The sequence below is a fragment of the Artemia sp. Qi Xiang Cuo genome, chromosome 15 (assembly GCF_049724085.1).
Source record: "Artemia sp. Qi Xiang Cuo chromosome 15, ASM4972408v1, whole genome shotgun sequence".
Lineage (NCBI taxonomy): Eukaryota > Metazoa > Arthropoda > Branchiopoda > Anostraca > Artemiidae > Artemia > Artemia sp. Qi Xiang Cuo.
In genome coordinates this window covers 55,187,572-55,210,430 of record NC_142808.1, presented here as the reverse complement: position 1 = coordinate 55,210,430, position 22,859 = coordinate 55,187,572, and the positions used below count along the sequence as shown (strand labels likewise).

Here is a 22,859-nt window from a genome sequence, read left to right as displayed (position 1 = left end):
CATTCAACTAGGATCCCAGTCTGTCGAGTCTGTGGAGTCACTAGTATACTTGAGACAGCCCATCGGTGACACACTGTCATCTACCCGTTCGCTAATCATCACACATTTAAAGCGTAAAATTAGAACTGCGTATGGGGCCACAATTTATTCGAAGAGAAATCTTAGTAGGTTTTCGCTGGCTAGAATTTATAATGCTGTCGCGCTGCCACATATATTATATATAACACCATTTCGGAAACTTCTGGGTAAAGATAAATTTAAAATCCGTAGAATTTTCTTCAGATATTTGAAGTTTCTGCTGCAAGTTCCACTGAGAACGAGTAATTCGAACCTGATCTGGCGATACGCAGTAACTGATCCATTTTCTGCAGTTAATCAGTTGCTTGACAATTATATATATATATATACATATATATATATATATATATATATATATATATATATATATATATATATATATATATATATATATATATATATATATATATATATATATATATATATATATATATATATATATATATATATATATATATATATATATATATATATATATATATATATATATATATCAGACTTATATATAAGACTTATATCATTTTTGATGAGACAAAAATCTATCGAAAACTTAGGGTTTTTAGCATTTTTAAATCGCGGCAATATTCTTAACATTTTTCCACGTGTATTTGGTGGAGAGTGTACAGTGTTAAAGCTTGTCAATATAACATGATCCCCGAAGTTACGGGATACGTTTGTAAATACAGTATATATAATTAGTTGTTGATTCAAGTTTTGCGTACCACTTATTATTGAGAGCGTTTTATACCTTTCGGTCAATCTACAGCCCTATGTCTATGGGAACCTTAAGTATGTCTGTGGGAACCATTAGTTGCTTGATCAGTTGCTTGAAAAGTTGCTAAGTTGGCGGGTAGCAGGCATCCTTGGCTACCTCTACTCTCGTAACTTTGATTGATGTGTATGTGTATTTGCTTTGTCTGTTCCATTAACTGTATGTTTTTTGTTTTCTTTTTTCTGTTGTTTTTTTCTTTCGATTTCTGTGTTTATGATGGGTGTAAAAATAAATTCTATTACAGTGATATCGTGCATGGTAGAAAGTACGGCAATAGCAGCTTCTAGTACAGTCCTTCCATTAGACATAAGCCAGAGACGCATAATAGAATCGTTGCACTCGTCGAATGTAAAAAACTATTTCCAGGCTCCCTGAGTTTTTTGTAGACTCAATCATTTCCAATGTGCTATTCCATCGCACTTTTACGTCAAGAGGGATACGAGAACGAAGGCCACTCGCTTTAAAGCATCTTTTAAAGTTACCATGTTGGACAGTGGAAACTTTAGTTTTTTAAATAATTTTCCCAGTTTATCAATGTTTGAGCAAGTGTCATCGGACAGCCTGGGGTGCAACATTGTTCTCTGACCGACTCCCAGTTCCCCACCGTTCTTCTCCATTACTCTCGGCACCCTTTTCCGTAGACACTAAATCAGTTTCATCACATTATTCAGCAAAAGTATCTTCATTTCTCGAGTTTTCACAATAAGGAACAGAAAGGCTGTCAGAATCATTTTCACCAGCCTTCCGTTTAACTTTTTTTCTGGCAGCAAAATTATATGACGATGGATGGTGCTTTCAAGCCCCACATTGTTTTTTAAACAATCTGTTTCATATCTGGCTTATCAAACACAGAGAGACAAGTTGGTTTACGAAATACCAATCGCATTTTAAGCTTCCTTCAGGTGAATATATTCAGGTGAAAATTTTGAGCAACAAAATTTTACTATGACGAGAGCGGCATTAGGATTTTAGAAACAGCTTGATGGGGCATGACCCAAAATTGGTTAGGAACCATTGGTCTAGGATGAAAGGACTTTTTGAAATGGGAAAGGTTACACTGAATGTAACCAAGCTTGAAATACTTACATAGAAAGTTGTCTTGACTGATAAGGCCGCTTAATTTATTTCTAGGTCTTTTGCTTCGACTATTGCACCTCTAAAAGAAGAATTAACGGAAGTGGAAAATGATATTGAAAAATATGATCAAAGAATTGAAGAAGTTCGTCAAAGAATGTTGGATAAGTATAAAAAATCCACAGAATTGTTCAAAAAATTATATTCAAGGTGATATTAAATTCTGCGGGATCAATCTCGATGTCTTTTCATACCAGTTTACTGGGCCAGAGGAGGTGGGGTGGGGCTTAATGTAAAAATTTCGATGTTCGATGAAAATTTACTTGAAACAGCCGACTTGTGTCTAATTTGTGTTCCTTTTTATTGATTTGTATCTGCAATTGTAAACGGGAAACGTATTCACAGTTTAAAAGAATATTCACTGTTTCTAGAATAATGATTCACTGTTTCTAGAATAATGATTCACTGTTTCTAGAATAATGATTCACTGTTTCTAGAATAATGATTCACTGTTTCTAGAATAATGATTCACTGTTTCTAGAATAATGATTCACTGTTTCTAGAATAATGATTCGCTGTTTCTAGAATAATGATTCACTGTTTCTAGAATAATGATTCGCTGTTTCTAGAATAATGATTCACTGTTTCTAGAACAATGATTCACTGTTTCTAGAACAATGATTCACTGCTTCTAGAATAATGATTTAAAATGTATCTTTTATTATTTACTTTGGCTCTGTGGCCTATTTTGGAAGCTTTTAGCTTCCTTTAAGTCCTTATTTTATTTATTTTAATCATTTTCTTAATATTGATTATTTGTTATTTGTATTTACCTTTTCTCCTCTGAGTCATTTTCTTTATTATTAAATTACCTGTCAGATATCGCCATTGATAATGGCAGTGTCTGTCCCAATTCAAAAGATGACATAGCCGACTTAAACAAATGACATAGCATTTCATAACAGACTTGTATGTTATAGCGCCGACCGTTTAAGAAGTGAAGTTAGGTTGATCCTAATGAAATATACCTAAATATGATAAAAATATAATACTTTAGAAATAAACTTGAACTATATATTTGCACATTAAGGGGAGTGGAGGTAAAGTATAGCGGGTCTGCATGCAAAATGTGTTAGGCACAATTATTCTGCATATTTTGATGTAAGACTTGTTTTCTAACTTCGCATCGTCCAAATACTTTGCCCCCATCCCTCTAATGTGCAAATATATAGCCCAAATTACATACTTCCCATCTATTCTGTCACTTTTCTTTGCCTTGTCTCATGCTATGCTGAAAGAAACTAAACAAAGAAACCAGTTCTACAGTGCGCTAATGGATGAACAACTAGAGTAGTCGGCGCTATAACAGACAAGTACTGTTAACTTTAACTCTCATACACCTTATTCGTCTGTCTACGACAACCTCTTATTGGTTTTTCATCCGTTTTGTATGATTACTTAGTGGAAAAACAAAATAATAGGAGACACGCCACGCCAGCGCAAAAATATGACAATAGGGGGAATCTTGTTGAACAAAATGGGGAACAACCTGGGAAATATTTTCATAACAAATTGTTTATTATTGTTATTAATATATTTTATTATCGTAATAATTGTTGCCCTTATACTATAAACCCAGCATTCAATGAAAACTGTGATTGTATGTACTTTAAAAATTGCTACAGTTGAACATTCACTTAAGAGTGGGGTCAGCAGCATCTTCTTTAAATAAAGGATGTCAACTGGAAACTGTTATCTAAGGGAATTACTTGGAGAAAATATCAGAATCCCTATTTAAAGTTTCACTGGATGCTCGTTTTGTCTGCGGTGCCTAATTTCATTCAATTGAAAATAAAACTTAACATTTAATGGAGGGAAATTTGAATTTTTTGGATCTTGATATTTAATATTGTTTTTGTTTTTGTTTTTAATATTGTTTTTGTTTTTGTTTTTAATATTGTTTTTGTTTTTGTTGTTTTTGTTTTTTGTTTTTGTTTTTAATATTGTTTAATATTTAATTTAATATTGTTTTTGTTTTTAATATTGTTTTTGAACTATCACTTATTTAAAAGAAAAAAAACATTCGACAATTTTTTTTAAACATCTTTTTTTTAAATTTTTTCAATAAGGACTGTTTTGCTCTTTATTAGGTTGCAGCTACCGCATCATTCTCAAAATGTATTTTTGCAATTATCAGCATCATCTACTTTAAATCTGAACTTGCAGAAATCATATCTGGATCGATGTCAATTAGGCAGTTTTTATTGAAATACTATTACTTATTGTGAAATTTACCTAACGCCACACCATTTTCACCACTTCACGATTTAATTAACTTTTTTATTAATTGGTGTTTAGTTTTATGTCCATGTCAGTTTTGTTTCTTGTTTTATTTTTTATATTAGTCAAGAGTTAAATATTTTTGTATGATGTCTATAACAAAATTATTAGTTTTATTCAGGTAACTGTTTTCTATAGTTTTCGAATCTTTTCCAAAATACTTTCCAAAATCTTTTCCAAAAGAATACTTTCCAAAAATAGAGAATGATAATAAAATTGCAGATTTGCCAAAATGTTCTTAAACTTATTTCTTATACCAAAAATCATAAGTAATTAGCTATTAATCTTGGATATTCTATTCACAATACAACTGGTAAACACTGAAAACCAACAACGTATAATCATTTTGAATATCGTCCTTTCCTCCTTTTTTAATGGATTTTCTTGGTTTGGCAAAAGTTTCTCTTCTTCCTTAATTGTTTTTATTATATTCATAGCGTTTGTACCATTTATTCATTCTTTTATATTGTTTATTTATTCGTATCATTATGCTCGGTAGCGTTCGTGTTATTTTCCCCCTTCATTCTTTTGTTGATATCCTTCATTCGTTGTATGATTCTCTTTGTTAGTGTTCTTTTCATTCTTTTTTTCTTTGTTCTCATTGTTCATTCATTCTTTCGTATCATTCATTCCTTCGTATTATTAAGTTTAGCAACGCTCGTATTATTCTTTTATTTTTTCGTTTGTGTCATTCATTCATTCTTTTGTATCATCCATTCATTCGTTATGTTCGGTAACTTTCGTATCATTCTTTTTGTTTGTATCATTCAATCATTCTTTTGTATCAATCATTTGTTTGGATCATTACTTTCGGGAGTGGTCAGATCTTTCTTTCGTTTTTGTCATTCATTGAACTTTTCGTATGATTCATTCATTAGTATCATTATGTTCGGTAGCATTTGTATCATGTTTTGTTCTTTCATTATTTTGCTTGAATTCATTCTTTCTATTTATTCATATCATTTTGTTTCAGTGTTCGTCTCATTCTTTCGTTCGTATCATTCATTCATTCTTTCAGACCTTTCATTTACGTTCAGTAGCGTTCGTATCATTATTTCGTTCTTTTAGTCTTTCATTTTAATATTATTCATTCATTCTATTGCATCATTCATTCGTTCGTATCGTTATGTTCGGTAGCATTCGTATCAAGTTTTGTTCTTTTATTCTCTCCTATCACTCATTCGTTCACATCATTATGTTTGATAGCGTTCATATCATTCATTCGTTACCATCATTAGGTTCGGTAGTGCTCCTATAATGTTTCATTATTTCGTTCGAATTCGTTCTTTCGTATCATTCATATTTTTTTGTTCATTAGCGCTCGTATCATGTTTTGTCGCTTAATTCTCTTGTTCGATTTCATTCCTTCGTATCATTCGTTCGTATCATTATATTCGGCAGCTTTTTGTAGCAAGTTTTGTTGCTTAATTCTTTCGTTTGAATTCATTGTTTTGCATCGTTCATTTGTTCATATCGTTATGTTCGTTATTGTTTTAATAATTTGTTTTATTCTTTTATTCTTTTGTTCGTATCACTGATTTATTCTTTCATATCACTGGTTCGTTCGTATTATTATTTTTGGTAGTGTCCGTATCTTTCTATCGTTCTAATTCGTTCTTTCGTTTGTACCATCATGTTTGTTAGCGTTCATATTATTCTTTGTTTCTTCATTCTTTCGTTTGTATCATCCATTCAATCGTTCGTATCGTTACATTCGATAGCAGACGTATCATTATTTTCCCATTTTGATCGCCCAAGTTAAATACTCTTATAAAACTAGACTAATTATTCTATGACTTAACTAGGAGACAATATTGCTTTAACTCATTAGATTGATTCTATGTTTTGCAATAGGGGCCTTTTAATTGTCTCTGCAAAAAAGACCTAGTAACGGAAACGTCAATTCGACGTCCTGTGTGCCAGCAATGATGCACTTGTAGCAAGTTTTGTTGCTTCATTCCTTCGTTTGAATTCATTGTTTTGCATCGTTCATTTGTTCATATCGTTATGTTCGTTATTGTTTTAATTTACTTGTTTTATTCTTTCATTCTTTTGTTCGTATCACTGATTTATTCTTTCATATCACTCTTTCGTTCGTCATAGAATAATTAGTCTTAGTTTTATAAGAATATTTAACTTGGGTGCTAAAAATGAGGAAATAATGATACGTCTGCTATCGAATGTAGCGATATCGAGATCGAATGTAACGATACGAACGATTGAATGGATGATACAAACGAAAGAATGAAGAAACAAAGAATAATTGTGTGCCAGCAATGTGCCAGCAAAGGTTTTTTTTTTTTTTATTTAGGAAACACTAAAATAAAAACGAAACGAGGGCTGTAGTCATGAGCCAGAGTGGGAGCTTGTCATATTCCTGATAATGAAAAGAATTTGTACTGTGCTGTGGTTTTGCAAGTTTGAATAAACTGTTTTCTGTGAATTTTTGATTCTAGTCTTGTTACTTTGTGTGAATAAAAAATTGAACCGCTTCTCTTACAACTCTGTCAGTTGAACGTGGTATTTTCTTACTTTGAATCTTATTTTAGTTGATGAAGTTTCTTGATACTGGTCTAGGGACTCCGTATATAATTTATAGCTACAAGAACAAGTGTAGCAATTAAATCGTTGTTGTTGTTACGGACGAAGTACCAGGTTGTGGCTCCGGCGGTTGTGGCTCTGTCTGGCTCCGATTGTGGCTCGTAGCAGCTGTGCAAAAGAAAAAGAAGTGCCCATTCGTCTTAGTATATTAAGACAGGGCGTGCCTGTCTATTTTTTTTCTGGTATACCCGTGCCTTCCTTTTTTTTCTCTCTTTTTTTTCCTGGTATACCCGTGCCTTCCTTTTTTTTCTCTCTTTTTTATTTCCTGGTATACCCGTGCCTTCCTTGGTAGTGCCAAGATGTTCACCATTGTTTTCGCCCCTTCCGAGAACCTAATCCGTGGATTATCTGACGGACCACACTTTGCTGAGGGTTGTGCTAATTTTAGGGGCTATAAAAAAAATCAGCGGGTATTACCTTGTGTACTATTCTTGAAGCTTAAGTGAACTTATGGATTATGGAACTTCCTGGAACGAAAAAAAAAAATCCCGCAATCTAATTCATTCTTATTCCTGCGGGGAGTTGGTTAGAGTAAGTAAACTAAATTTGAAAAATTTCATGAGAAATTATTGCTCAAACACTCCCAAAGGATGTAGAAAAGTATATATAGTTATGGTGGAATGTTGGGAAAACTGGCAAACAGATTGATTTAAAACAGTGCTTAGATGACAGTTTGACACATAAATAATTAATATTTGATCTTAATCTAAATATACATAACATATCTTAAGCATTTCAGATCTTATCATGGTAACATTTTGTGTGTCTGTAATTAACCATCAAATATATACTTTACAATTGCCAGTGGCAATTGTAATTAGAAATTAATAATTATTAGAAAATAATTTAAATAGATAATTTAATAATAATAAATAAGAAATTAATAATTATTTGAAATTAATTTCAATAGATAATTAAATAATAATAAATTATATAATTAATAATAATTATAATTGATAATAATAAATTAATAATTATTAGAAATTAATTTAAATAGATAATTTAATAATAAAAAATTAGAAATTAATAATAATTATAATTAATAATAATAAATTAGAAATAATTAGAAATTAATCCTAAAATTCGTGAACCGACAGTTGAAACAATAAGTATTTTTGGTGCTTCTATTACAGCTGGAGGTTTGAACGTTTTGGTTGTTACAGATTAAGAAGCTTTCCTTCAGTTACTGAGGGTTAAAATGGAAATTGCGAATTTTAACAAGGTATTAATATATTCAGAACTGTATTTTTCTTTACCGTCTCCCCCCCCCCCTTGGAAAAATAACAAAGGGTGCCCTCGCCTGGCATTTGGCATGTAACTAATAATGACTGAATAATTTATTTAATATTTTATATAATTGTTCATAATAAACAGGAAACACACTGAGAACTATAAAAAGAATCAAATATATATATAATGGACATAATCATAAAAAAGTCAAAGATTCAAATTTGATAAATTTAATAAAAATCCAGGATTTTTTTTTTTTTTTGGTGGGTTTTACAAAAAAAGCATAAAACGCATCAAATTTTGTTTTGTATTCATTTTTGTTACGTTTTTTACGGGTTGAACAAACATTTCGGGGGGTTCAAACCCCCGAATACCCCCCTCTCCCCTCCCTGGAGATGGCCTTGATAAAAGTCCCAAGTTTCTCCCGGATTTTCATTCCTATTGAGTCACAGTAATACTAAAAATGAAAACAGAGAAAAAATAATCTTATAATAGTATGTATGTTTGCTATTAACATATACATTTGTAAACGTTAGGCTGAGCTTTTAATAGACGGGTTAAAGATATGATTTTCATATTTCTTGTTTGAACTGAGAGAGCATGGGTGTGACTAGGGGAGTTATACGGGGATTTATCCCTTGGATGGGATTTTTTCACTGTATGAAAGGGCTTGAGCCTTCGTCCTATTATTTTCCCTTGTCAAATTGAAAAGAGCAACCTCATCAAATAGTGTGTTAAAAAAGGATACGCAACGTTGTAAAATGCTCTAACTCGATCAAGGCACTTTCCAGGGGCAGGGAGCTAGGGGGTTTAACCCCCCCACCCCCTGAAATGTTGGTCGGACCCGTAAAAACGTAACAAAAATGGATATAAAATAATTTTTTTGCGTTTATTGAGTTTTTTTCTGTAACCAAAACGTTAGCTAAAATGTTAGTTTCAACCTCAGCATCAACGTTAGTTAGTGCTTGCATAACATCCAGTAAAAAAGTTATTATCGTTAAAAAAGTCGTCTGCGTAATTACTGACTTCGATATTTTCCGACACCAGCATCAATTTTAATTAATGCTTGAAGAACTGCTACTACTACCGACAACTCACCACAGCACCAATTTCTCTGAAGCCAACACAGCTACGCACGCTCTTCCTCCATCCCAATCTATTCAAAGCCTCCCTCTTTACACCTTCCCAGCAAGTTCCCATTTCCCTTAAGTCTTTCTTTGCGGCATCCTCCCACCCCAACCGCGAACGTCCTGTTTTCCGTTTAGTCCTAGACGGTGGGCCGAAAAGGACGATCTTTGGAAATCTGTCATCCTTCATTCGAAGAATATGCCCTAGCCATCACAACCTTTCTCTCATTATAGCCCTAGAAAGTGGAATTGAACGATACTTTTTGTAGAGCCTACTGTTTGCAATACGTTCAGTCAGTCGGGTACCCAAAAAAATCTTGTACAACGCCTAACAAAAAGTTTCATCCTGTTCAAAAAGTTTTCTGTTTAATTGCCAACTTTGCTGTTTTCTAACATCAGCATCAATGTTAATCAATGCTTGTACAATGCACTATAACCAACTTTTATTCTGATTAAAAAAATGCGCCTTATTGATTGCCGATGTTAATGTTTTCTAACCTCAGCATCTAGTTAATTTTTTATTGTACAACGCCCTATAAAAAATGTTCCTCTTGCTCAGAAAACACGCTTGTTTCCTTACTGACGTTAATTTTTTCCATCCTCAGTATCAACGCTAGTTAATGTCTGTACATCTCCTTAAAATGCCCTAGTAGTTTCAAATTAATACTTTGATGCGTTTCTGAGGTATTTCTAATACGCTCTTTTGATAACCTGCATAAACATAGTGTTTTTATTTATTCGTTTAATCACCCTAATCAACATTCCCTGAAATTTTCACCTTACTGCCATTAGCCTTAGTAATAACAGTACTAATAGCAATAGTAGTAGTAGTACTACTACTAGTAATCATAGCATCAGCGTGCACACAATGCCTTTTTATTAGTTCAGCATGCCCTGAAAGTTTCAATTTAATAGTGCAAGCCGTTCTTGAGATGTTGCTGATGCACCCTTTTGAGACCCTGCATATACAAAGCGTGTTTCAAATTAATTCAATATTTCCCGAAAGCTTCTCCTTAATAGTAGTAGCAGGAGCAGTGGTAGTAGTAATAGTAGTAATATGCCTATAGTACATGTTGGACTGCTTAGCATCCCCCTCAATATGCACAGAAAGTTTAAACTTAATTCACTAAGCTATTCCTGGAATATAGCTGTTACGCCCTTTTGATAACCTGCATTGACAGGGTGTGTTTTGATTTAGTTCAACATCCTCCTCAACATTTCCTGAAAGTTTCACCTCAATACCATTAGCTTTTGTGGTAGTAGTAGTTGTAGTAGTAGTATTAGTACCTGTAGTAGTATGCACATAATGCCTTTTGGTTAGTTGAACATCCCTTTCAAAATGCCTTGACAGTTTCAACGTAATGCTCTAAGCTGTTCCTAAGGTATGCTGACAAACCATTTTGACTTTCTACATGCACGTAGTGCATCTTGATTTATTCAAAATGTTATAAAAGGACAGTATTGTTTTGTAGGTGGCACGACTTTAATAGATAAAACATGAAAAACTAATCTTTTTATTAAATTAATTTTCAAAATTTTAGTGATTTTTGGTGCTAGTGGTTCAGATGTGGTGCTTGTCCTAGCCAGTCGTCTATTTTGTAGGTAACTCTTGAAAACAGAACACGTTCTAAATTATCTATTTTTGTTTACTCGTAGACTTGACGGTACTTTGAATAACACTTTTCGTCACGCCTTACAGGTGGCAGGGGCGTAATTTCCTATGGTGTAGAGGGCAACTGCCCTGTCGAGATCTTGGTTTGCCCCCCCCCCTAGATGATGAAGCATCCACAGAAACGGGTCAGTTTTCTTTGGTATATCTTTACCTTTATGGTACTATATGGCTCATTTTTCAGTTTTCACTCTATTTCCACTTGATTTGGGAAAATTGGCTGCAACCTCCCCCCTCCTCCCCCCCCCGGCATTTTGACAGAACACTACACTGACAGGTAGTTCAACTATCATAACTAAAATGAATATTTAAGGATTTAAAAAAAAAATAAGTGTTGATTTAAAAAAATAAAGGTCACACTTCTATGCGGCCCAAACTGAGTTTTGAACACGTTGAAGGTGAGATAATTAGTGGTTTTTCAGAAGTGAACAATCGATATAGCAGACCTTATGACCGCGAATAGTGTTATTGACTGAATTTAAACTGAATTTCAGTTTAAATTTTAACTGAAACATAATAATTTTAAAGTCTTTTGGTTTTGGTTGGCTGTGATATTAGCCTATAGCACTTAATACAAAACACAATTTATCAACACCAGATGCTTAAACACTGAACAAGTCAATAAAATATAACCTGAGATAGGATCGCAACAAGAAAAAGGAAATAACACGGAAAATTTATATTCACCAGGTGCACCAAAAACACCAGATGCTTAAACACTGAACAAGTCAATAAAATATAACCTGGATCGCAACAAGAAAAAGGAAATGACACGGAAAATTTGTATGCACCAGTGCGTTGATTTTGAATTGAAAATCAAGTATTTTGCAGTAGTTATTAATTTATATGCACAAAATTTATCACTTACAAGTATCAACTAAAAATCCCACTGTGGGAAGAAACTAGTATACATTGACTATTTCTCATCAATTACTGAGGGAAATGTTCTTGAGCCGGACCGGAATTCTGATAATGTTGTGGAGTTTTTTTTAACGTCCCTCCGTGACGTAAAAAAACTAATATATTATTTGGTTTTGATATATAATTTTCTTTAAAAATATACTTTCTATTGTGGATCGTCACCTAAAGATTATTTGGGTCATAGAAAAGCAGGGACTTTACGTAAAAAGAAAATTTTGTGGCAACAAAATATTTTGGTCTTTCCATTGTTTTTCCATTGTTTGCCTTCTATTTAACCCGGAGTGTATAACAGTTATATCTTACTTTCTCTTTGGCTGGACCCGTTTCAAAATGAAGTCCTGGCAATGCGCTGACCATCTGAAACCTAAGAATCCCTCAAAGCTCTCAAAAATGTCAAAGGTTTTGCTCCACACTCAATTATCATTATTTTTATACCCTATACCGCAATTATATTATATTTATACCTCAGTTATCATTATTTTTATAACTTTTTGTTATATTAATTATTATAATATTATACTTCTTACCTATGTAAGTGTGCAGGGCAGGGGCAGTAGCCATAAATTTTACTCATCTCATTCCTAATGGCAAATTGCTTCACTTTACCCTCTCCCGCCCCCTGAGGTTAAAATTATTTGTCTACTTTATTTATTCCATTATATTTTACAATAGTACTTCGCTGACTGAATAGTCTTTTGCTTCGTAGACTATTAGTAGTCACCGCTTGTTACTGTAAAATATAGTGAGAATACGTAAAACGGGATGTAAGGGGGGGGGGCATAGAAAGAAGCATTATACCTTTAGAAATAAGATAAGTAAGTATTTACGATTCTTTTAACGTAGTTTCCTGCATTTTTTTTTAGGATATGTCCCTAATTTGCACCTTTAGCCTAGAATGGCAGATAACCTTAAGTTTAGGCCCTGTAATGGGCTAAAATGCATATAATGGGCTGTAATGGCCTAAAATGCCTGTAATGGGCTAACATTGTAGTCTTTTCTGCACTCATATAAATTTTGAGAATTGCTCAAAATTTTGTGCATTCATTTGTCTTTGAACGAAAGTGCTAACACATATTTATCTATCATTAACGATAATTAATTATATGTTGTTATTTATTGATAATTGAGTTCTGGAACAGTAAAGAATGTATAAGAAACACACTTCAGTTTAGTTTTCAAAGTATATAAATAAAATAAACTAGTTTTGCAATAAGTTAGCCTCATAAAGGTGCTCTTGAAGACGAAAATTTAGAAAATATTCTAAAAGTATTTACAGGCGCGATTTAGTGCAAGAATGTGACTCACATAATTAACACGTAAATTGACTCACAAATGGACGTGGTGATGGGCTGTTACCAGCTGTGAAATAACAAGTAGTTCAGAGATCATACCGAAGTTTATTTTTTGAATTTTTTTCTGAAAATAAAGGTAAGATTGTGAAATGAGAAAAAAAGAGGATCTAATTCAAATTTTGTTTAAATTGGCTTGAATAAACTCATACTAAACTGCATTCAAAGACATTTTCTTTGTTTAATTTCGTACGGAAACCCACAAACAAAAATGGAAAGATAATTACTTGAGAAGGTCTTAACAGACTATTTTTCATTTTTTTTATATAAATTTGAATATCTTTTGAACACTTTCATTTCTCAGCTAAACTATTTCTTGAGCATACGCTGTAAGCGTTAAGCGCCTTCTTCGTCAATTTACTTTGATATTTCTCTTACAAAATGGGTATTGGCTTCTGAACTGCTCGTATTTTATTGCGTCGTACAGAGTATATCCAATAAAGGAATTATAAAGTAGAAAAAGCGTTCTATTTTATATTGAATAAGGTTGCAAACACTTATGTTTGCAATTTTAACAAACACATTTTTTATGAAGTATCTATGCAAATACATATGTAACACACACTTTTTGCTTTTCTTTTTATAAGGTTGTTGTCAGCGTAAAACTGATGATTTTAGGTGTAGTTCAAGTTTCCATTTTAGTAATGTAAAAAAGTATGTTAGACTATTCCAGGATTGGATCTCACTCAGGAGTTGTTTAGGTTTCCCTGAATTTCTTCGAAAGAATTGGGTTCTCTGAAATCTCCCCAGAAGTTATCATTCATAAGAACACGAGCGTTAGCCCAAAATAAAAACGTTGAATTTTTGCGAGACTTCAGAGAACCCAATTTATTGCGGGGGGGGGAGCTCGGATAGTGGAGGTAATTCTCAGAACTCTTATTTATGTTTGCTCCTCCATTTAAAAATAGTCTAGACCTAGTAATAAAATTAGACTCATATTAAGACGCTTACTTACGATTTCGTGAAAAGGAACACTACCCTGAGTCATTGCTTCTTGAAAAACAGTTTTTAGACTTTGAGTGGGGTGGGGTGTGGTGTTAGAACTCAACTGATCTGACACTTCAATAACAAACTGTCAGGTCAAATAGAAATATTCCAAAACTACAATAAAAGTTTTGTAAGTGCAGGGATAATTTTTGCTAAAACCGAAAAATACATTTTTAAAGCTTATATATGTACAAAATTGAATAAGTATTAATGAAGCACCATGGGCGCCCATAGGGGGGGGGGGGCCAGGGGACGCCAGTCCCCCCTGGATGAATGACGGTGTCATATATTTGTACTAATTTAAAAAAAACTTTTTCCACAGACTAAGTTTTCAAAGAAAAGTAAAGAGGTCTTTTAACCCAAAACTGGGCAGAAATAAAGTCAAATAATCTTCCAAGCGTAAAACTACCACAAATCACTATCAACAATTAAATGAACTTCAAAGCGAACAGAAATTATAATAAATAGCCGAGTCAAACTCAAAACGAAAATCTGAAGTTTGGGTTTCTTGAAATACATCTTATGCGCTCAACAGGGCAGAATAAGTGCCATGTGGTCACTGTGCATAAATTAAAAAGTTAAAATAGTTTTTTTTTGAACCAAACACCTTGCACTAAGTTAACAACAAATGTGTGTAAAATTACACTAAGAAACACAAGATAATTTAGATCTCCTGTGGGCAGAATATGCGCAATTGCCTATTTTGACAACTAATCGTCGCCTCAAAACGGTTTTGCCCAAAATAATTTTATTTTTGTCGAAACTGAGTTACAAACGCTATTTTGTGTTAAAAAAAAAAGTTCTCTTTCGAGTGGTTTAATTTGCATTGCTGTAATACGTTACTAACTGCCAGTATTTTGCAGTTCTCCTTTGCCGAATCTCATATTAATTAACGCTGTTTTGCCGGGTTACACACAGCTTTGTCCATTTTCCCGAAAGCTGCTGATTTGCTGAACAAAATTTGGTTACATGGTCAGAAAATCAACGCTCTAGTTATAGACAATCCTGAAATACGAATGTCAAAACTTTCAAACTCGTTTTCTCCGGCTTTTGGAAAAAAAAGATTCGGAAAACCAATTTCAGGCGACGCAATGAGAGCCCCCTCCCTCCCCCCAAAAATACATGGTATTTATTCGGGGCTTTTGGGTTCGAAGGGTGTAATTTTGGTAATGAATACAAAGCAAAATTTGCTATCGATGGTATTTGTATCGGACTTTATAAGGCAAATAAAATATTCTAAAAGTAATAAGTAGCAAGTTCATCAGATTAATAAGTCCGTAGATATGCAACCCTAGTTAATCTTATTTTTAATAGTCTACTTCTTATTTTAAAATTTTACTAGGTTGCAGCTACCGCTGAAACCACGATTTTGCCAAAGTTATCCACATATTGGTTGCGGCGTCAGACTCAACTTCGTAAACAACGAACTCATTGTAACAACATAGCCCATAGTAATCAAAAATTAAAAAAAAACATTTTGAAAAAAAAAATGCAAATGAGGAAATCTCACCATTTGAAGCTGACTCGAAAATGGTAAGTGTTATTTTTGCTACTTTTATTTGTAAATTTTTATTGCAAAAACATTTGGGGATATGTGTTGAGATGCATCCTGTTTACAAAGAAAAGACGAACGGTGATTACTCATAATAACGAAGATCTGGGCTATTTGCTATCATTGAAAGCTATTACTTTGGGGTCTTTTGCGTAACTTAATATAGGTCGTTGTGTTAAGGATTAGGCGTGATACTTGGGGGAGGATTAGCTTACTCGTTCCCCTTTAGACTAATGAATATGTTTAAAACAATTGCAAAAATAAAAAAAAAATTCTGGATTATTGTTTTTTATTTGCACTTCACCCAATCTATTCTATCATAAGAAAAATCCTTAACCTCATCCTCTTTGGGGTTATTTAGCGTTTAGGGTGTTCGAAAACATTTGAACCTTTGGGTTACATCGGCTTCTCAACTTTAATATCAACTATGAGATTATTTTATGATAGCAAAGATCTTGGCTAGTTTCTATCTACAAAAGTTAATCCTTTTGTGTTTACCGCGTAAATCAACATAGGTCATTCTGTCAAGACTCTGTTACACCATTTGAGGGTGGGCATTAGAATATCCTCTTCCCCTTTAGGCTAAAAAATATGACAAAAAGTATACCAAAAATAAAAAGATTCTTTAAAATTTTTTAAAAATTTGCACCTCCTCCAATCTTGTCCAAAATTAGAAAAATCTTGGACCCCTTCCTCTTTGGCATTATTCTGTTTTTGTAGAATTCCAAGATATTTGAACCTTTGATTTACATTGGTTTATCAACTTCAAAATCAACTATGAGATCATCTTCCCAGTGATATTCCTCTTCATTTTCAACTAACTGTTTCCAACGTTCTATATTTTCTTCAACGGCCTCTCGCATACTTGATAGAGATGGCACAACCCGTTCGATTGACTAAAATAATAAAAAGAAGACAAGTTTAATTCTGTTGTATCCTGACAGATAACAGTATAAGGACCAATAAAAATTTCTACGAGATGTTTTTCAAAGAAAAGTAAAGAGCTGTATTAAACCAAAGATGAGCAGAAATAAAGTCAAATAATTTGAACAGGAACTAAGATGAGTAGGGCTGACGACCCCCGTGTCTTCTAAAGACCAGCAGATAATATACACTTTACTGAAAACGATCTTTATTTCCAGCTGAATGTTTATTTTTCTCATTATATCAAATAAAATAAAAAACACCATCATAACCAAGACTACTAAAGAAAACCAAATAAACATGGATTGGCAGTTAGACATTTATATGTATAATATATGAAATGTAATTACGTGGTAAAAAAAAAACAAAAAAAAAATGTGTTCCTAATCTCGTAACGGATATAAATAAGCAGTTGAACAAAGTTCAAGACCTTACTCATCCATGTAATCATCTAGGACAAAACAGTATATCCAAACAAATAGTCCGAAAAACAAGTCCAAAATAGAGCAAAATAGCATATATATATATATATATATATATATATATATATATATATATATATATATATATATATATATATATGGCAATAAGCAAATTCAATTGAATTGAGAAATGCCTAACCGCAGGTTTTTTTATGCATCAGTTTTGTCACATCAAATTGTTGTGATGCTTGTTGTCTCATGTTTTCTAACCCCAGACCCTAACCCCCATGTTGTCTCGTTATGCTTCATTTTCTTTCATCTTTATCTCAGAAGTTTTTTCTATTCTTTTTCCTTTAGCTGTTTGGATTCATTCATCCTCTTGTGTAATTTTGCATGACTTCATAGACATCAAAATACTTTTTTTCCAGCTTTCCCCCGGGAAATGTATTTTTGCTTTAATTAAGTTGTTAAATAGTTCAGTTGCAATCAGGTATATTCCATTGCATATACCCTCTGAAATGTCTAAATCTAAGCTATACATTAATATAATAATCGTGTCACTATTTAGTTTTAACTCATAAAGTGGTATTTTAAGTCATAGTGTGGCAAATCAGCAATTTTGATTGAATTAAGAAATTGATAACTACAGATTACGTTGTCCATCATTTTCACTTGAGATTCGTTGTGATACTTGTTGTCACAAGTCTGTTATTCACAGATATTGTTTTGCTACATTATCGTTCATCATTACCTCGGAAAATTTTTCTATACCTTTTGCTTTAAGCTGTTTGGATTGTCTTCGTTGTGCAAAATAATCGTTTTCAATTCAGTGTGATTCTCACTGTTACTTGTTCCATGACTTTTACTTTAGCTGTTCGGAGTCATTCATCATCGTTTATAATTTCGCATAAGTCACAGGTACCATAAACAATTCCACCCTGGGAAGAATGATATAGTTTGCTCTTTAAATGCAATATGAAGGTTTTTAAATGTAACGTCATTTGCGTGAAAAATGTCAAAGTAAGTTATTCAAATTAAGGTCCTATGTGATTTTTTTTTTAAATTGTGACGTACTATATAATTTTTTCAGGCCAGAAGATCTCAAGGTGCCAATTTAAAAAAAAAATTATGAAAATTAAAAAAATTGGGCTGTTTTTGAGAAAAAAATAATTTTTTTTAGTTTTAATGTTTATTAAAATTTTCTGAAAAGAAGATAAATAGATAATACCTTAGTGCCTCAAGGTAAATAGATAAAATCACAAATTGATAATACCTCAAATCTCAAGACTACAATGAAATAACTGCTATTCTTTTGGTCTCTTAGATGAGCTACCAAACAATTCATACCTTGTACAGCGGTAAACAAACTGCCCGAAGCCAATTGACTTGAAGGCTGGGGAGCTCGTGACCCTTTTCTCTGTCCATTTGTGCATTCGGAACCAAGTTCAATTTGCTCCTTTCTACGTCACCCTGGAATATGAGTGATTTCTAAAGCGTGATAATGAAAGCAGCCTTCATCCCGCAAAAAAAAATAAAAAAAAAAAAAAAAAAAAAAACAAAAACAAAAAAAATAAATACTAGAATCTGGAAAACAAGGACCGATATCCTATCTCTTTTGTTTAATCACTCATTCCATTCCAAAAGTAGTTACTGGGCTATCGGTCGGAGTTAGTGTTTTAGTTGATCAGTTACTTAGCTACTAAGTTAGTGGGCAGGGCTGTAGCCGGGAGCTCGACCATGGAATATTTGTCTGACTCAGAAATCGGTCCTACAATACAAGCAGAAAACACACGTTTGAGCCCCTTAGATAGAGCACACGGGAAGTAAACCACCTTTTCACCCTTAGTAGGCCTAGCTATCTTTCAAGTCATTAAAGCTAATAATTAGAAATAATTAAATTTAGCTAAAAAAAAAAAATCTTAAATTTGGTTTACTTTTAGTGCCATAGTTTAGTTTGTTTCTTTTGGAATTTGTTTTTTGTTATTTTTCACGTTGTGTATTAAGTTTCTGTGTTTGTGTCTGTATATATTGTGTTACTCTATGCTCCGTTGTATATTATGTTATGTTTTTCCTTGTTTGTCCTGCATTTTCATGTGACAGGTTTCTTTCTAAATAACTAAACATAGTAAATAATAAAAACTGAGCTACTGAGTGAGAGAATAGTAAAAAATTGGAAGTAAAGAAGAAATTAATAAGATTTGGAAAGGAGGCTCTGAAAACAATTGCTGAGAATCTTGAAGGAGACGCCAGACGATATAACAATAAAATATTGTGTCTCCAATAAAACAAAACAATGAATCGCAGTAGTCAATTTTAAACTGTCACATATAAAGAAGGAGTCAGGTATCAATTAGTCACACCGACACTAGTATAATTTTTCTTTATTTTCGGCTACATTTTTTAATATATTTTAAACACAAGTTAATCTAAGTTTGATTTTATCATTCATTTAAATTTATTTTCTTTTAAGTATCTTTTGAAATAAGTGTTTTTTTAATTTATTTTTAAGTTTTTAATTGAGTTTTATTATATCTTACTTTTATAAGCATTTGTGTGGTTTCTAGCCTTTTCCACATAAAGCAACTTATTTTATTAAGTTGTAATATGAAGAAAATTCATAAATACAATCACAACTGACTGGCAGCGGTAGCTCTGTGGAATGAAGGAAGATAGGTGGCAAAACATCGCGCTTTTGGGCCATCCATTGGTAGTCATAGGAACAGCAGAACGTCCTGGATTTGGGCGGGAGGAAGTCATAATTTTTTTTACAGGAAATGAGACTTTTGTTGGAAGAACCACAGAGGGAAGCTCTGAAAAAGTTTAGTGAACTTGTAGGATTCAGAAACTGAAAAGAAGCAGTCCACGTAAGATGCACTGAAGATACGTCCACATAAAGATAAGTCCACGTAAGCATGGGATTAAGACCTCAATTAGTAATAAAGAAAATTCATTAATTTCTAAAAGTTTTGGATTTCATAGTTTCAACAATAATAATATCTGTTATTTTTATGTTTGATTTAATTTCAATTTCTGCTCGTCTTGGCTTATATTTAATTGTTTGGCTCTATTTAATCTGTTTAATTATTTGGTTTCTGTTCGTTTCTTTGGTTTCTATTTAATTTCCGTTTGTTCCGGTTTGGCTCATTATATAGTTTTGCTTCTGCGTGTTAAACGTTTTAATTTCGCCATGGCGCGTTGTATATTGCCATGGCAGCATGGCAATGTTGCCTGGCTCATTAAAAAGTTTTGCCTCTCTGGCTTTTACGTTTTAATGTTTCCTTGGCTCATTCTATATTGCCTTGCTGCCATGGTGATCTCGCCTGATTCATTATATGGTTTTTCTTCTGCTTTTATACGTTTTAATGTCAATATGGGCGTATTCAGAGGGCGGGGGGGTGATAGGGGGCTTGAACTTGCCCCAAAAAATGTTTGTCCGAAACGTAAAAACGTAACAGAAATGAATATAAACAATTTTTGTTGCGTTTTTTCATGTTTTTTTGTAACCCCGCCTCCGAAAAACAATCCTTCCCCCCCCCTCCCGAAGACAAACCCAGGATACGACCCTGAATATCGCTCTTACCTTGTTGTTTGAAAATATTGTTCCTGGAAAGTATTAAAAAAATAAATTGTTGTTCGTTGTTGTTCGAGTACCAGGGAACCGAGGTTTGTTCGTATAAAAGAAAGGTAGTTTTGTTTAATCTTTTCTGTAAAACAATATAAATTTCATTTTATTTTGTTCATCAAACCTTTTTACATATTTATACTGACAAATTTTTTTACACAATAGATGACCAAAGTAAAAAACATTTTACTCATAAGCCCTCAGCAAAATTTATTATAACTATTCCAAGTGTTTGTGACGCTAGTCATATGAACATATTTTTCCAAAACTAAGGCTCTAAAGAATTTTTATTTATTTTTGAACCATCTAGATTTTTTTTTTTTTTTACACCAGAAAATGGTAGTGTTCCAATTCTCGAAAAAATTATAGTGCCGCGTAGAAAAAAATTACAGATATAAAATTATTGCACATTTAGAAAATATAAATTTAGCTTTGGATTTAGGAATGTATATTTAGAAATGTATACATTTTTTTTTAAACTTTTCTGCTTAAAAGCTGACATAGTGATTAAAAATTGGGGCAGATTTTGAAATTTCAATCAGAATTTTCGACCAACAGTATTTTTGTGCAATGAAGAATGATAGTTTGCAGAAAATTGTGTTTTTTAGTAACCTGTCTGGGTTATTTGTTCTTAGTACCATCAGTGTAATTATCTTGTGCTGCCTGAGTACATGGCACAGCGCCAACAGTGCCACTACTGAGGGTACTAGGGTATGGTAAAGTGGTCCATGGTCTTTCGTGAACTATTCCACCATCAATATTCGTAATCTAATTGGACAACAAGGTTACTCCTAAAGCCATTATTGTAAGTTCTCTGGCACCAATACTAGTAACCAGTGTACGCACTACTGTAATGGCCCACGGTATAAAGCCGTAAATTCGACTTCTAAATCTCTTACTTTCTCCCAGGAAAGATATCTAAAAGAATACAGGACTCTGCCCCTGTACCAAATCTACCTTCTCTCTCTAGGCTCTACCTAGGCTAGTCAAAAAGAAGTCAAAAATAGAAAGATAAACCAAGCTCACTATTCAGAACAAAATCAAAAAACGAACTAAACACAACTTTCCTTAAACATGACAAAATAAAAACACAACGAGTCACAGCTCATGGAGACTGACCAATCCTAAACCTCAGAGGGTGTGACGTAAGGCCACGCGTCATCCCTAATGTATGAATCCATCCTTCCTCTTACCCCAGTCTAATTTCAGACGTGTCTAGCCGTTTAAGAATATATTTTGGTTCGGGATGACTCACCCTAACTACGCAGTTTCTTCTCAAGGCTAGGTAGCCAGCCTGCGAGAAATTGTCCGAAATTTTACGCAAAAAAGGAAGGCCGAAAGGTTACAAAGTATTTGAGAATAAAGAGGGTAGGGATGAAACAGAGATTCCCAGAAACGTGAATAATTTAAATTAGTAAAGGAAACAACAAAAAGGGCATTTGTCTGATAATTAGGGTAACGGCCTCTACAAAGGGCCAATCGAAAAACAGGAGGTCCTCAAGATGAATGGGAATAGGTCGCAAGTAACAAATTAAAGGAAATAGGAAGTTCATGAGGCAGAACAAAGAGTGAAGCTTAGAGCCTCTTGGGTGGAAAAGGAATTTGCGCAGCTGTGTAAGCCTCATAAGGCTTGATTACCAGTGGTAGTAGTATAAGTTTGTTCATTTTGCAGAGGAGGTTGTAACATATCCCACCTTCATAAATAACAGTTATTTTCGAAATGTGTTTGGTTTATGCTAAGAATGTGTATGAATGTTTCTTTAGTAAGTACCAAATTAAAAATAAAAAACAACAGACATCATACCTGACGAAAAAACTCTGCTGTTACTCTTGCTGCTGCCTTCCTTTGCACATCCCATGCTTTTGTAGATGTCGCTAAATCAGCTGCTGTCATCAACACTGAACGTAGTAAGCTTGAGCATTCCTCATCAGTTTTCCAGTCAATAAATGAAGTATCTGACGATTCAATAAGCAAAGAAAACTTCTCACGGTATCTAGAATTAAAAAACTAAAACGACACGACTTCCATCTGTATAAATAATGAATTTGGCCTATTGCCAAATAAGGGTGCAATATTTTTTCAGGGGCCCCTAAAAGCCATATGATCCATAATGGAGCTTAAAGGGTGAGTTTAAACACTGATCATATAACATTACAACCTTGAACGGGAGAATTTGATGTGGCGTCAATG

The 22,859-nt window shown here is 33.2% G+C and overlaps 2 protein-coding genes across 2 annotated transcripts in view; one reads left to right on the top strand and one right to left on the bottom strand.

Annotated features, from left to right (window-relative positions):
• Positions 1-2,348, top strand: part of LOC148943870 (uncharacterized) — a 66,909-nt gene extending 64,561 nt beyond the window's left edge. Inside the window, exon 9 of the mRNA XM_089101445.1 lies at positions 1,982-2,348. Coding sequence (XP_088957571.1) covers positions 1,982-2,138 — 157 coding nt within the window. The 3' untranslated portion in view covers positions 2,139-2,348. The remainder of the gene's footprint in view (positions 1-1,981) is intronic.
• An 11,337-nt stretch (positions 2,349-13,685) lies between these two features.
• LOC148943869 (dual 3',5'-cyclic-AMP and -GMP phosphodiesterase 11A-like) overlaps positions 13,686-22,859 on the bottom strand; it is a 39,035-nt gene continuing 29,861 nt past the window's right edge. Inside the window, exons 3-5 of the mRNA XM_089101483.1 lie at positions 22,473-22,662; positions 18,394-18,516; positions 13,686-16,596 (exon numbers count right to left, since the gene is read on the bottom strand). Coding sequence (XP_088957609.1) covers positions 16,447-16,596; positions 18,394-18,516; positions 22,473-22,662 — 463 coding nt within the window. The 3' untranslated portion in view covers positions 13,686-16,446. The remainder of the gene's footprint in view (positions 16,597-18,393; positions 18,517-22,472; positions 22,663-22,859) is intronic.